Below are 11,620 nucleotides of genomic sequence, written 5' to 3'. Positions count from 1 at the left end.
TCTGCTGAAAAAAGAAGCACCTGACTGCAATCCACTGATTGCATTTCTAGGATAGCAGATTGGTGGAAAGGTTTCCTCTTACCGGTTGGAATGAAAACCTGCACCCACTGCGGCCCTTTCTGGAATAGTTTGGGGACCACTGGTATATAGCCTATTTTTCAGTGACAGGTATCATTATAAAGCACATTTTTAATCTTAAATTGAGTTGTGAACGCTACAATATGTTTCATACACAACATAATATAGTAAAACTTATCTTTGCATCATGGCTCTCTCAAACGCCTGAAAATTGAATCTTTAAGAAACCCCTGACCTCGCCACTCTCATCACCAAGTCTGGCCAAGCTGACTTCGGGCCAGAGGTTAGGGACACCCTTTATCGGTGGCGAGCTGATCGCAGCGTACAAGCAGATGGACAACCATTCGCAAACACACGCATACCTGGGGGAAATTTAGAGTATGAAATCAGCCTACCATGCATGTCTTTGAAATGTGGGCGGAAACCGGAGTACCCAGAGAAAACCCATGCAAGCCCAGGGAGAACATGCAAACTCCATACAGGTCGACCGACCTGGACGTGAAACCAGGACCCCAGAGCTGTGAGGCCGACATTCTAACAACTCAAGCCGCCGGGCCGCCTCATCAGGGTCCATTACAAATAAAAAAAAAAATCTATTTTAAAAATAATTTGGCAGGTTGGAATTTTTCATGCTGTTTCTGACGTAAGAACCCTCTTTGACTCGCACAGTTCAAAATAATTTCTCCCTGTGTCTAACAGAGAGACAGACAACCACTCATGCTCACAATCACACTGCCACCGAGTGGGAATTGAACCCAGACTTCCCACATCAAAGTCAGGTGAAAGAACCACTGCACCATCAAGTGGCTGGCCTTTAGGACAGTATTTCTCAAATAGTGCCGCGGGCCCCTAGGGCGAACGCAGAGCGACACAAGAAACATGTTTTTTGTTGAACTAGAAAAAGTTATTACACATTCACTCGATGGATAAGCAGTGGCACGGTTACTGTCACAGTTCGTTCACGCACTTATGCAGAGGTGTACTTAGAATTCTATTTTAAAAACACTTATTTGGGGCGCAACAGAAATGAATGAACTGAAATAAATGGCCCACCAGATGATGGTTTTTTTCCCCTGCAACTCTGCAACACTGTATCATGGGGTACGTTTCGTCGACGGACACTTCGTCCCCCGACGTTTGGTCGCCGGACAGTTCGTCGAACAGACATTTCGTCGCCGGACATTTCGTCGACGGACAATTCGTCGCCGGATACGCTCGTTCACAAAATTATATGAGAGAGAGAGTTTACTGTTCAAAACGATCAACCAGGTAATCTCTCGCTCTCAAAATTATAATCATGAGAGAGAGTTTGTCATTGATTGCATTGACAATGTCAGAGCATTAATATCTAATATCAAAAGTATCAATAAGTTGCGTATTATTGGCGTATGTACATGTTATTCTTCGCCGGATTTGCTCGCTCCCGGATTCGCTCGCTCTCAAATTTATAATCATGAGAGAGTTTGTCATTCATTGCATTGACAATGTCAGAGCATTAATATCTAAATATCTAATATCAAAATTATCAATAAGTTGCGTATTATTGGCGTGTGTACATGTTATTCAAACTACGGCCCGTTAGGCTTTTTAATCCGGCCCACCGGAGTTGTCCAAATTACGTATAGTAAAAATCAATGACCTCATTCATTTCCCTTTGCCCTGCAATACCCTAGTTTCCCCGGTAGATGACGCACTAGTCTAGACCTTTGTTGAAGTGTAACTTGGAGAACAGCAACAGTTCCAACTGAAATTTGATTTTCTCTACTGTTAAAAATAGCAACTTGCACATGTACGCACAGCAGCAGCACAGTATCTTAATTAACATGCCGCTCATCACTCTCAATTAAAGACTGCTTTCTTTCGTTGAATAATAATATCTTCTTAATGTTGAAAGTAAATTTGAAAATAAATTTTCACCTTGAATTGTGTCTTTTTTCTTACATTTCAATCCCCAGGTTTGATAAAGTTTGAGTTTCTTCCAGAGATTAATCTTAGTTAAATAAGGCTCAGTGAACACCACTTCAAAATAATACAATGTTTTTTCTCTCCTCGTCATCCTTGGATTTTTCTTTTTGCTATTAAAAAAAGCTCATTATCCCATAGCAAGATCGGTACCCGGACGTCCGGCTGCTATTGACGGCGGTAGACGTCCGATTCATGTTGACTGTGAGGTGCAGAGTACTCAGCACTCATTTAACCCATCGGCTGCCATTGACGGCGGTAGACGTCCGATTCATGTTGACTGTGAGGTGCAGAGTATCTACTCAGGCGAGGCAAGTTTGTCTATACACACACGAGAACAGGAAGAATTGAAAAACATGTACACACAATGGCAATAATACGGAATTTATTGATAATGTGTTTAATTTGGGACAATAATAGTATAAAAGAGGCAAGTTTGTCTATACCAGGGGTGGGCAAACTTTTTGACTTGCGGGCCAGAGTGGATACTAAAATTTGACAGAGGGGCCGGGCCAGGAGCATTTGGACACGCAATGTAATTTATCAAACCCAGACCATTAGTCCAACGTTAAGTGTAATATAAAATACATATTTGCGTTTCTAACACAAATACTAGACGGATTGAAATGTAAGAAAAAAGACACAATTGAGGTGCTTACGAGTTTCAGCATGGATTTTGACATTTTTATGAACTTTTTTCAATACTTAAGATAAAAAAACGCGATGTACTGAAGCCGCCAATGTTGAAGGCGCAAAGTGCTGAAGGATCACAATATTGTATTGTCTTTTACAGGGGTGTCGACGCAGCTCACGGCCAACATAAATCTGGCTCTTTGCTTCTTATCATATTTTGTGTATACTGTGGCTCATTAGCTCGTTTCATATTTCTTATTTTTTATTCTGTCTTAAAACACTCAAATTCATCAGGGCACATTAAAAAAAATTAACACGTTGTTTTTGAAAGTGTTATGGTGATTACTATGGTTTTAATTGTGTGTGTGTGTGTGTGGTGTGTGTGTGGTGTGTGTGTGGTGTGTGTGGTGTGTGTGGTGTGTGTGGTGTGTGTGGTGTGTGTGGTGTGTGTGGTGTGTGTGGTGTGTGTGGTGTGTGTGTGTGTGTGTGTGTGTGTGTGTGTGTGTGTGTGTGTGTGTTTTTAGCAGGTCACTGCAGGTTTGGTTGAGCACAATATGTCAAAAAAGCGAAGGTCAGTCAAGGAAAGCCAACAAACAGGTTGATTCACGATTCACAGACGAACTAACACTGAATGCCAGGAGACCGGTCCTTAAATACACCCAGAAGAGCAGCTGGTAACAATGTGTAGGTGGTAGTGATTAGGAGTACATAACTTCCTGTTAGGTGGAATGGTGGCATGGTGTGTTGGAATTTCCCATATATTGGAGAAGGAAGCAGAATCATTGTAAAGCAATTGGTGATTGACTATCAAACATTTTTGGAAATCTTCGTTAAAATGTATAAAGTGTAGATAAATTGTACTGACGAAGTATTATAACTATACTAACAGAAATAATAGGGATATTAATTGTAATAATAGTGAAGTATGATAGTTTTGTACTAGTTTCCTTAGGTTACAAGTGGAAGTTTTGTGGTGTAATTTATGAGCGAGTAGATTAATAGATTAGCACATTACCAATGTTTGGTATGTGCAGAAACTGAAAGAAAATCTGATCAGATCACATGATCTCTAATCTGCACACAAGCATTCATTGAAGTACACTCATGCATTGTGGGTCACGCCTACGTGTGAGTGTGTGTGATAGTGCGTAAGTGTGCAAGCGTGGGTGCCAGTCTGAATCGTCATCATGAAGTTTTCTGCATCTTCCACCATTCTGATTCTGCTCATTGGCTCATTCCAAGTCTTCGGTCTACTGCCGATTCTGGAACGTGACCAGTCGTTCAGGATGCGGACCATGACGCGGGACTCGTCCATCCCGCCGGAATTGCCAGTGATCTGGAATGAGCTAGAGGGGTTGAGACAGCTTGTCCTAAGCCTACAGACAGCGTTGGTAGACCAGCGGCAGTCTCTGAGGAACTCTGAGAGCCGTTTGAGGGACGGACAGGAGGCGGCAGAAAAGCAGAGACTACAGTTCGACGCCATGCAGGTTCAGATGGACGCAGACAGGAAGTTGATCCTCAGCCTACAGGCAGCTGTGGTGGATCAACGCCAGTCTCTCAGGACCACTGAGAGTCTAATGAAGGATGGACAGGAAGAAGTAGAGAAGCAAAGACAACAGCTGGAAGCCGTTCAAGTCCAGATGGATGCCGACAGGAAGCTGGTCTTCAACCTACAGGCAGCTGCAATGGAACAGAGCAAGATTCTGCAAACCATCGAGAACCGCATGAAGGACGGCGAGGAAGCGGCAGAAAAGAATAGACTGGTTCTGAATTTGCTGCAGGTGCGGATAGAAGCAGACAAGAAGATGGTGAGCAACATCAGTGCTGATCTCAGGAAAAAGGAGGCGCTCCGGGAAGGTGAGTTCACTTGAATTACTTCAGTAAGGCTACTGGAAAATTGGCCAGTTGACACCCAAGTTCTATGGAGTTGAAAGGTTCAGGAGAATTTTTATGAATCAGGGAAAAATTGTAAATCCAGTTAGACCATGTAATTCCATCAATGACACACAATTGCACATCGACAGGTCAGGCCAACTAGGTAACAAAATGTTTTTTTGTGTGGTACTTAGTAGAAGCGTTGAGGCTGCATTTCAGACTAAACACCGGTGAAACTTCTTTGGAGGACTTGAAGAGGAAGACATCAGGTGAGTCCAATTCTATTTGACTGAGCATGAAAGGTTACAGACCATGACAAATAATCTCCAGCTCTGGCCAGTGACCTTCCCTTTCTAAAAACAAGGCTGAGGGCTAGTGAAAGTGTCCTGGACCAGCTAAGAAGGAAGAGCTCAGGTGATCTTCAGCATTTCAAAGGTCAAGGACACACGACCAATTAATTGTTGGTCTGTTTACAGTCCTTGCATCTCGCCTTTGCTTGGTGGAAGATCTGCGGAAGAGGAGCTCAGGTGCAAATTGCTTCCCATTTCCTGTCTTTTATACAGCAGAGGACTGGTTTCAATAAAGTATTCTTTCCAGTGGAGGGTTTGGAGTGTCATGGAAATCAGAACTCCAGCAATGATCACATGGAAAAAGATAGCCAAAGGCCAGCGGCAGAGTCCTATCTGGAAGCAGGTCCATCTTTTTGTTCTGGTGCTTTGATGGCATTGTCATAGATTATTTATCACCATCTACTGTAAAAAAAAGTGACTTTATTTTCAAGGTATGAAGTCTTGAAAGTAACACTTGCTCCTGTTTTGCAGATTTATCACATGTGCACCAAAACATAAGCAGGCTCCATGCTCAACTACTACATCTTGAGAGCAAAGTGATGACAGGAGACCAAAACCTACAGGACATCAGAGGTAACAACTATTTTTTAGATGTTTGTAAGTTCAAAACTTTGGAGGTCTTTATGCTTGAGGTTTTGACTTAGATCCTGGAAGTCTGGATTCAGGGAGATAAGATTATAGGGATCTGAATTCTATCAGTGTTAATTCTACAGGTCTGGTCTTCTGAATGTTTTGATTTTGAAGATCTGGACTTCAGACTTATATATTCTGAAAGTCATCCTTTGAACATCTAGACTCCATTGGACCTGATTCTACAGGTTTCACCCCTGGAGTTCTTGTTTCTAGAGGTCTCAAAGTATGAATTCAGTACTAAAGCCAAACACTAGTTGTTTTTGTGGTAGAAGTCTCTTCTTCATGTTTAGATTTGGAGTGTGGTTATAGATTTTGGAGAGTAGTGTTGAAAGAGCATGCATCTTTAGATTTGACTCTTGAGCAGGGGTCTCCAAACTATTCCACGAAGGGGTGTAGTAGCTGCGGGATTTCATTCCAACTATACAATATGACAACACCGGTTCACCAATTCATTGTTTTAAATGTGAAATCAGTTGATTGCAGTCAGGTGCTGCTTGTTTTACCAGAAACTGGATTGGTGAAATTCTCTGGGCTGGATGGGTTAGAACAAAAAACATGATCCACAGCAGCCTGCGAGGACCGGTTTGGAGACCCCTGTGGTACAGAGATTCCTGCTGAAGATTTTGATCCCGGAGGTGTTGACTGTAGTGTCTAGATTCTGGAAGAATGAATTGATGCAGTCTTGATTCTGGAGGTCCTGAGGAAATTGAGGAACTTTTTTGACTATTGAGAAATGTATCCTGGGCGGCCCGGTGGCACGAGTGGTTAGCGCGTCAGCCTCACAGTTCTGGGGTCTTGGGTTCAAATCCAGGTCACGTCCACTTGTGCGTAGTTTGCATGTTCTCCCCGGGCCTGCGTGGAGAGAGAAGCTCAGCCCGACCCGAACCGGAAGTAATGATTGACATTTTAGGCCCTACCCGACCCAAATTTCGGGTCAGGTTTGGGCTGAAAATCTTACCTCTAGAGTAAAGACTCATTGACATCTTAATTATTTGTTTGCTTGCAGCTGCTGTGGTAAACAAACAGAACAACACACAGATACAAAGTGAAGGTAAGCAAACAATGTGTGCGTATGTTTGTATTCCGATGAGATGGTTTTGACCAACAGGGTTGGAGATGCGTCTGAGTGTGGTGGAAAAGATTGTAGAAGATTTGCAGATTGACGAGTCAGGTGAGGTTCTTGATGCTTCTCGAACCTCAGTGCGGTTATTAGGATAAATGAGGTGTCGGCAACCCAAAATGTTGAAAGATGGACAAAGAAACGAATATGTCTGGAGCCGCATAAAATTAAAAGCCTTATAATAAAGGCAATATATGCTGTATGTATCTATATTAGCCTACTATCAAAATGACTAAGTTGCCTACAAATACATTCATGATGAAATGTTTCTTCTTCCCGCAGTACATTCTTTAGAGAACCACACAGCACCTGACTGTTCTGTTGTACGATGTTACCTGAGGTGTAACTTCATTACAATATTAATGAATTATGCTTCATAGCTTTGATGAAATTAAAGAAATACGATTTTTGATGTCATTTTTATTTTGAAGATTCAACAAAACAACAACAAACGTGAAAAACGTGCCCTCCACCATCTGAGAACGGTTTTGCACAGCTTATTATTCCCCTGGTTGCAACAAACTTTGCAGCAGGAGTGGAGTTTGGAGATGCAATCTATTTTTGCAGTCCTCTAAATTCTCAAGAAGTAATGCAATCCAACTCTTTCTTTCTTTCCCAACCGGGTACTCGGCTGATAAGGTTGCATGCCTTACCCGGAAATGTCTTTCCACATGACTCTTTTTTTAAATTTGACAACTTCTCGCTACCAACCGAACATTGGGCCATTCCTTCCACATTAGTAAGCATAAGCATGATTCGGTCCAAGAAACGTTGAATCCCCTGTTTCCCTGTTAGTTTTCTTTTTTCCCCTTGGGATCCATAGCCCATCACACAGTTGCCAGTTTGTTTACAACAGCAACCTACCTAGATTCCTGCCCTGCTAATAGAAACGTGTGTCGCAGGCAATGACACAAACCTTCGTTGACAATGTTAAAATTTATTATTTATTCTACACATTTTTGCAGCATTGGAAAATGTTGAGAATATTTGTGTTATGTTTGTCTTTCTAAAAAAAAAACACATTAAAAGTTTTCGAAAAAGCTCTAGCGTGCAACTAGGACAGCGCTAAAGAGCCACATGCATCACTGAATCATATATATATATATAGTATATATATATATGTATATATATGTATATATATGTGTATATATATATATATATATATATATATATATATATATATATATATATATATATATATATATATATATATATAATGTTTTCTAGAAAGAAGCAAACCACCGCTTTAGTAGAATGATTTTTTCTAAAGCAATTTGCTCTGCTACTAGACTTTTGAGATGGCTGGAAGGATGCTTATAGGTCTGTAGTTGTTGGTTATTGCGGGGTTCCCTAATGTGATGACCGGTGTGATAACTGAGCACTTTCAGGGTTCAGGGAAGAGACTCATTTATGGATTTGTTTATAATAGTTGAACTGTAAAAGGTTCTGCTCAGGTTTCCCTGCTGATATTCATTTTTCAGTCAAATCAACTCAACTTTCTAGTATGGAAGCACAACTGGCTGTCGGACGCATCAATACTGCAGGTATACTAACACTTTCATCATATTAGCATTGAAATATGCTGACTAATAATAGCTAATTGGGTGCAATGTTTCATTTGAAGCTCTAGAGGTCAGCGTGAGGACAATTGCAGTTCAGGTGGAGAACCTGAATGCTCTCAAATCAGGTCAGTCAAAGTGTTCTCTCAATATTAGCATGTTTTTCAACAATGAGAAATTCCATCTCGTTGAAAAAATGTTATTAAACCTTAGTTCGGATAACAAAACCTGACAACATGGAAGCAAGTCTGACGTAAAACATTGTAATTCTGATGTAGTGCCAATATTGTAATTATCTCATGCTCAATTTATTCTTATCATGTCATGTTTCTCAATATGTTATCATGTTAATCTTTAGTCAGTTTTTTCCCCTCAGTTCTCATGTGACTCATCCTATCTAGCTATTTAAGTGAGTTTTCTTATGTCACTATAAAGTTCTAATTATGTCTCATGTGCCAGAAATTATGTTCTCATGTTATATTGTTCCTATGAAACAATAATTTTGTTTAGTTTAATATCAAATTTTAGTTACAGATTTGCTTTTTGTCATGTTTTATCAGTTTTTGATGATTAATTAGTTATTGTTGTCATATCAGTCAGATTCTCATATTACAATGTCAAATCGTTCTCACATTACTCTCATGGTGTTGTTATCTGATTGTATTGTGGTGTTGAATTTTGTGTGCAGTGTTAGAAGTCCAATTTAATGGCAGTGAGAAAGTTTTGGGAGAACTCAAGATGGAATCCAAAGGTTTGTGTAATGATGAGGACATGGGAAAATGCACACAACATTAATCATCTGTGCATGATATATTTAAGGTCAGATGACAAAACTTCACAACATGGAGTTACGACTGACTCTCAACATCGCAGGTACTCTCATATAATTCACCTTGTCATTATCATTAATCACATAATATTTTCATCATATTGTGACATTGCATACGCAGCGATGGATGTCCGACTCAACATCACTGAGAAACATCTGGAAGAACTTAAGAGTGAATGCACAGGTACTGGTGTAATTGGTGTGTGTGTGTGTGTGTGTGTGTGTGTGTGTGTGTGTGTGTGTGTGTGTGTGTGTGTAAAAGTGTAATTTAGGTGTGTCACTGATGTTAGGCGACTTCATGGCGGCGACACAGAGCCTGAAACTCACAGATCAAGTGGAGGATCTTTGGTCAACAAACACAGGTGATCAGCACATAACTATGTGTATATCATTGCTCTCTCGTCATAAACTGTGTTGTTATTGATATTGTGTGAGTAGCGTTGGAAGTCAGATTTAACATGACTGCAAAATTTCTGGAGGAACTAAAGACTGATATCACAGGTAAGTGTGGATGTAAGAACATGTAAATATTTAAACATATGATGATAATCACTATCTTGACTTCCTTTAGTTCAGACAACAAAACTTTCCAGCATGGAGTGGCAACTGACGCACAATACTATGGGTACTGTCATGTTGTTCCTGTGCCAATATGTTCTCGTTACCCCTATTTTGTTTTTTGTTTTTAATGTCAGTATCATGTAATTTTCATGTGAGTGTTGTGCTGTTTTCATTGTGCGAGCAGTGTTGACAGAGCAACTGAATGCCAGTGAGAAAGTTCTAAAAGAGTTCAAGACTGAAAGCACAGGTGAGTGCGTGCGTGCGTGCGTGCGTGCGTGCGTGCGTGCGTGCGTGTGTGTGTGTGTGTGTGTGTGTGTGTGTGTGTGTGTGTGTGTGTGGTTATAATTTTTGAGTAAAAGCATGAGAAACTGAAAATCACCATCATCATTGTTGATTAAAATTCTTTAGCTCAGACAAGACAAGTTTCCAGCATGGACTTGCGACTGATGCAGAATAGTCACAACAATGAAGGTATTCTCATTTTGTTTTTGTGGCATGTTCATGTTGTCAATGACATAATTCCTAAGCTCCTTTGTCACGTTCATGTTGTTCTCACTTTATTTTAATTCTCTCATTTTACTCTCATGTTACAATCAGGTTATTTTTACTTTTATTATTGTTAACTAGATTCTTTAGATTCATTTTGTTCTTTGTATGTTCATTTTCTCATGTCATCCATTTTGCTTTTATCGAATGCGAATGTCTCATTTTTGTCCTCATTTTCTAATGTTGTTGTGCGTGTCAGTGTTGCAAGGAAAGTTCAACAAGAGTGAACAAATAGTGAACGACTTGAAGGCAACAAATGAAGGTTTCACAATAAGAGTCTGCACGCTTTAAACATTTGGGCATGTTTATCAATTTTGTGTGTTTTGATGTTTTTTGTTCCAGAGTTGATGTTCCGGTTGCGTGATTTGGAGCGACGTAGCGCACAGGCTTCAGGTCGTATAGTCGTACGTCGAGTCTTTCTCACGTTGGGATTGTAGGTAATCGGCAATGTTGTTCACAGGTGAGATCAAGGTCGCCTTTGCTGCTGCGCTGACTGACTCAGGATCGATTGGACCCTTCGACTGGGAGACCACTTTGATCTTCTCCAAGGTTTTCACCAATGTGGGTCACGCTTACGACGAGACCTCAGGTGAGCGTTGATGACTCAAGAACAGGGAAATAATTAAGTCACACAAGATCGGCCTTGTTTTGTGCACAGGTGTGTTCACAGCACCTGTGGGCGGCGTTTACGTGTTTAGTTTCACAGCGGCCGACTTCCTGAAAGGCTACATGGGTGTTACACTGTACCACAACCAGGACCCAATAGTCTCCAGCCTGGATCTCAACGACCACGGTGGCTACACGTCCGCCACCAATGGCGCCCTGATCCGGCTGGCGACGGGAGATTCTGTACGCCTAAGTTTGCCTGCTAGCTACAGACTTTACGATGACAAGCGCAGTTTTAGCGTTTTCAGCGGATTCTTGCTTTTCCCACATGAGGCCGACCAATGACCCGTCCTCTTTCGATATGTGCTTACAAGTTGCAAACATTTAATTAAGAACGTGTTAAATACTCAAAGAAATCATGTGACATGTTTTGAGGTCAGCTGTTAATAATCTACTGTGTTTTCACAGTTCCAGAGAACAGGAAATGATTGTTGACAGTCAATAAAGTTTTTGTTCAAAGTGTAGTTGTCGCTACACTGTCAATAAGAGATCCCCCCTAGAACAGGGAGCGATGTAGAATTCTGAGAAGGGAGGAGGGGACCTGGGTTGGGATTTTCCTAAAGGGGGCTGAGCTTCTTGTTAACTGCTTGGAGCAGCAACATGGAATACTCCTCCAAGAGAACAGCCGTCCTTTCCTGGTCTGTTCGCGACAGGAGGGCCCCACCACACTTGCCTTCTCCTAACGGAAGCGACTGGAGCTCCGCCCGCATGGCCTGGAGGGCTTCTAATAGGATGCCCTCCATTTGAGCATGTTCAGGGGCAGCATCTCCCATATTTGCAGCACTCACCTGCAGGGTTAATGAGGTAC

General features: G+C 41.3%; 2 protein-coding genes across 5 annotated transcripts in view; one reads left to right on the top strand and one right to left on the bottom strand.

Annotated features, from left to right (window-relative positions):
• The first annotated feature begins 3,663 nt into the window (after positions 1–3,663).
• On the top strand, positions 3,664–11,276 carry LOC144089602 (uncharacterized). Of its 3 annotated transcripts, none has more exons than XM_077620612.1 (22): positions 3,664–4,530; positions 4,746–4,817; positions 4,879–4,962; positions 5,025–5,075; positions 5,146–5,241; positions 5,370–5,471; positions 6,538–6,582; positions 6,640–6,702; positions 8,133–8,195; positions 8,276–8,338; positions 8,899–8,961; positions 9,030–9,083; positions 9,161–9,223; positions 9,330–9,401; positions 9,478–9,540; positions 9,611–9,664; positions 9,785–9,847; positions 10,009–10,071; positions 10,346–10,408; positions 10,489–10,539; positions 10,607–10,735; positions 10,805–11,276. In XM_077620612.1, exons 1-22 carry the CDS (start codon positions 3,861–3,863, stop codon positions 11,095–11,097), a joined length of 2,340 nt encoding a protein of 779 aa, XP_077476738.1. In that variant the 5' UTR covers positions 3,664–3,860; the 3' UTR covers positions 11,098–11,276. The 3 variants fall into 3 exon arrangements, with proteins under 3 accessions (XP_077476738.1, XP_077476737.1, XP_077476739.1); XM_077620611.1 differs by having other exon boundaries at positions 3,669–4,530; positions 4,743–4,817; XM_077620613.1 differs by lacking the exon at positions 6,640–6,702 and having other exon boundaries at positions 3,673–4,530; positions 4,743–4,817.
• The window catches only part of mapkbp1 (mitogen-activated protein kinase binding protein 1), a 96,935-nt gene continuing 94,316 nt past the window's right edge, over positions 9,002–11,620 (bottom strand). Inside the window, exon 28 of one of the 2 annotated variants that reach the window (XM_077620609.1) lies at positions 9,002–11,600. In XM_077620609.1, the coding sequence (XP_077476735.1) occupies positions 11,370–11,600 (231 nt within the window). In that variant the 3' untranslated portion in view covers positions 9,002–11,369. The remainder of the gene's footprint in view (positions 11,601–11,620) is intronic. The other variant, XR_013305115.1, reaches the window with a different exon arrangement.

The sequence above is a fragment of the Stigmatopora argus genome, chromosome 15 (assembly GCF_051989625.1).
Source record: "Stigmatopora argus isolate UIUO_Sarg chromosome 15, RoL_Sarg_1.0, whole genome shotgun sequence".
NCBI lineage: Eukaryota > Metazoa > Chordata > Actinopteri > Syngnathiformes > Syngnathidae > Stigmatopora > Stigmatopora argus.
Note: the sequence above shows the minus strand (reverse complement) of the source record. Positions and strands in the feature narration are given on the sequence as shown.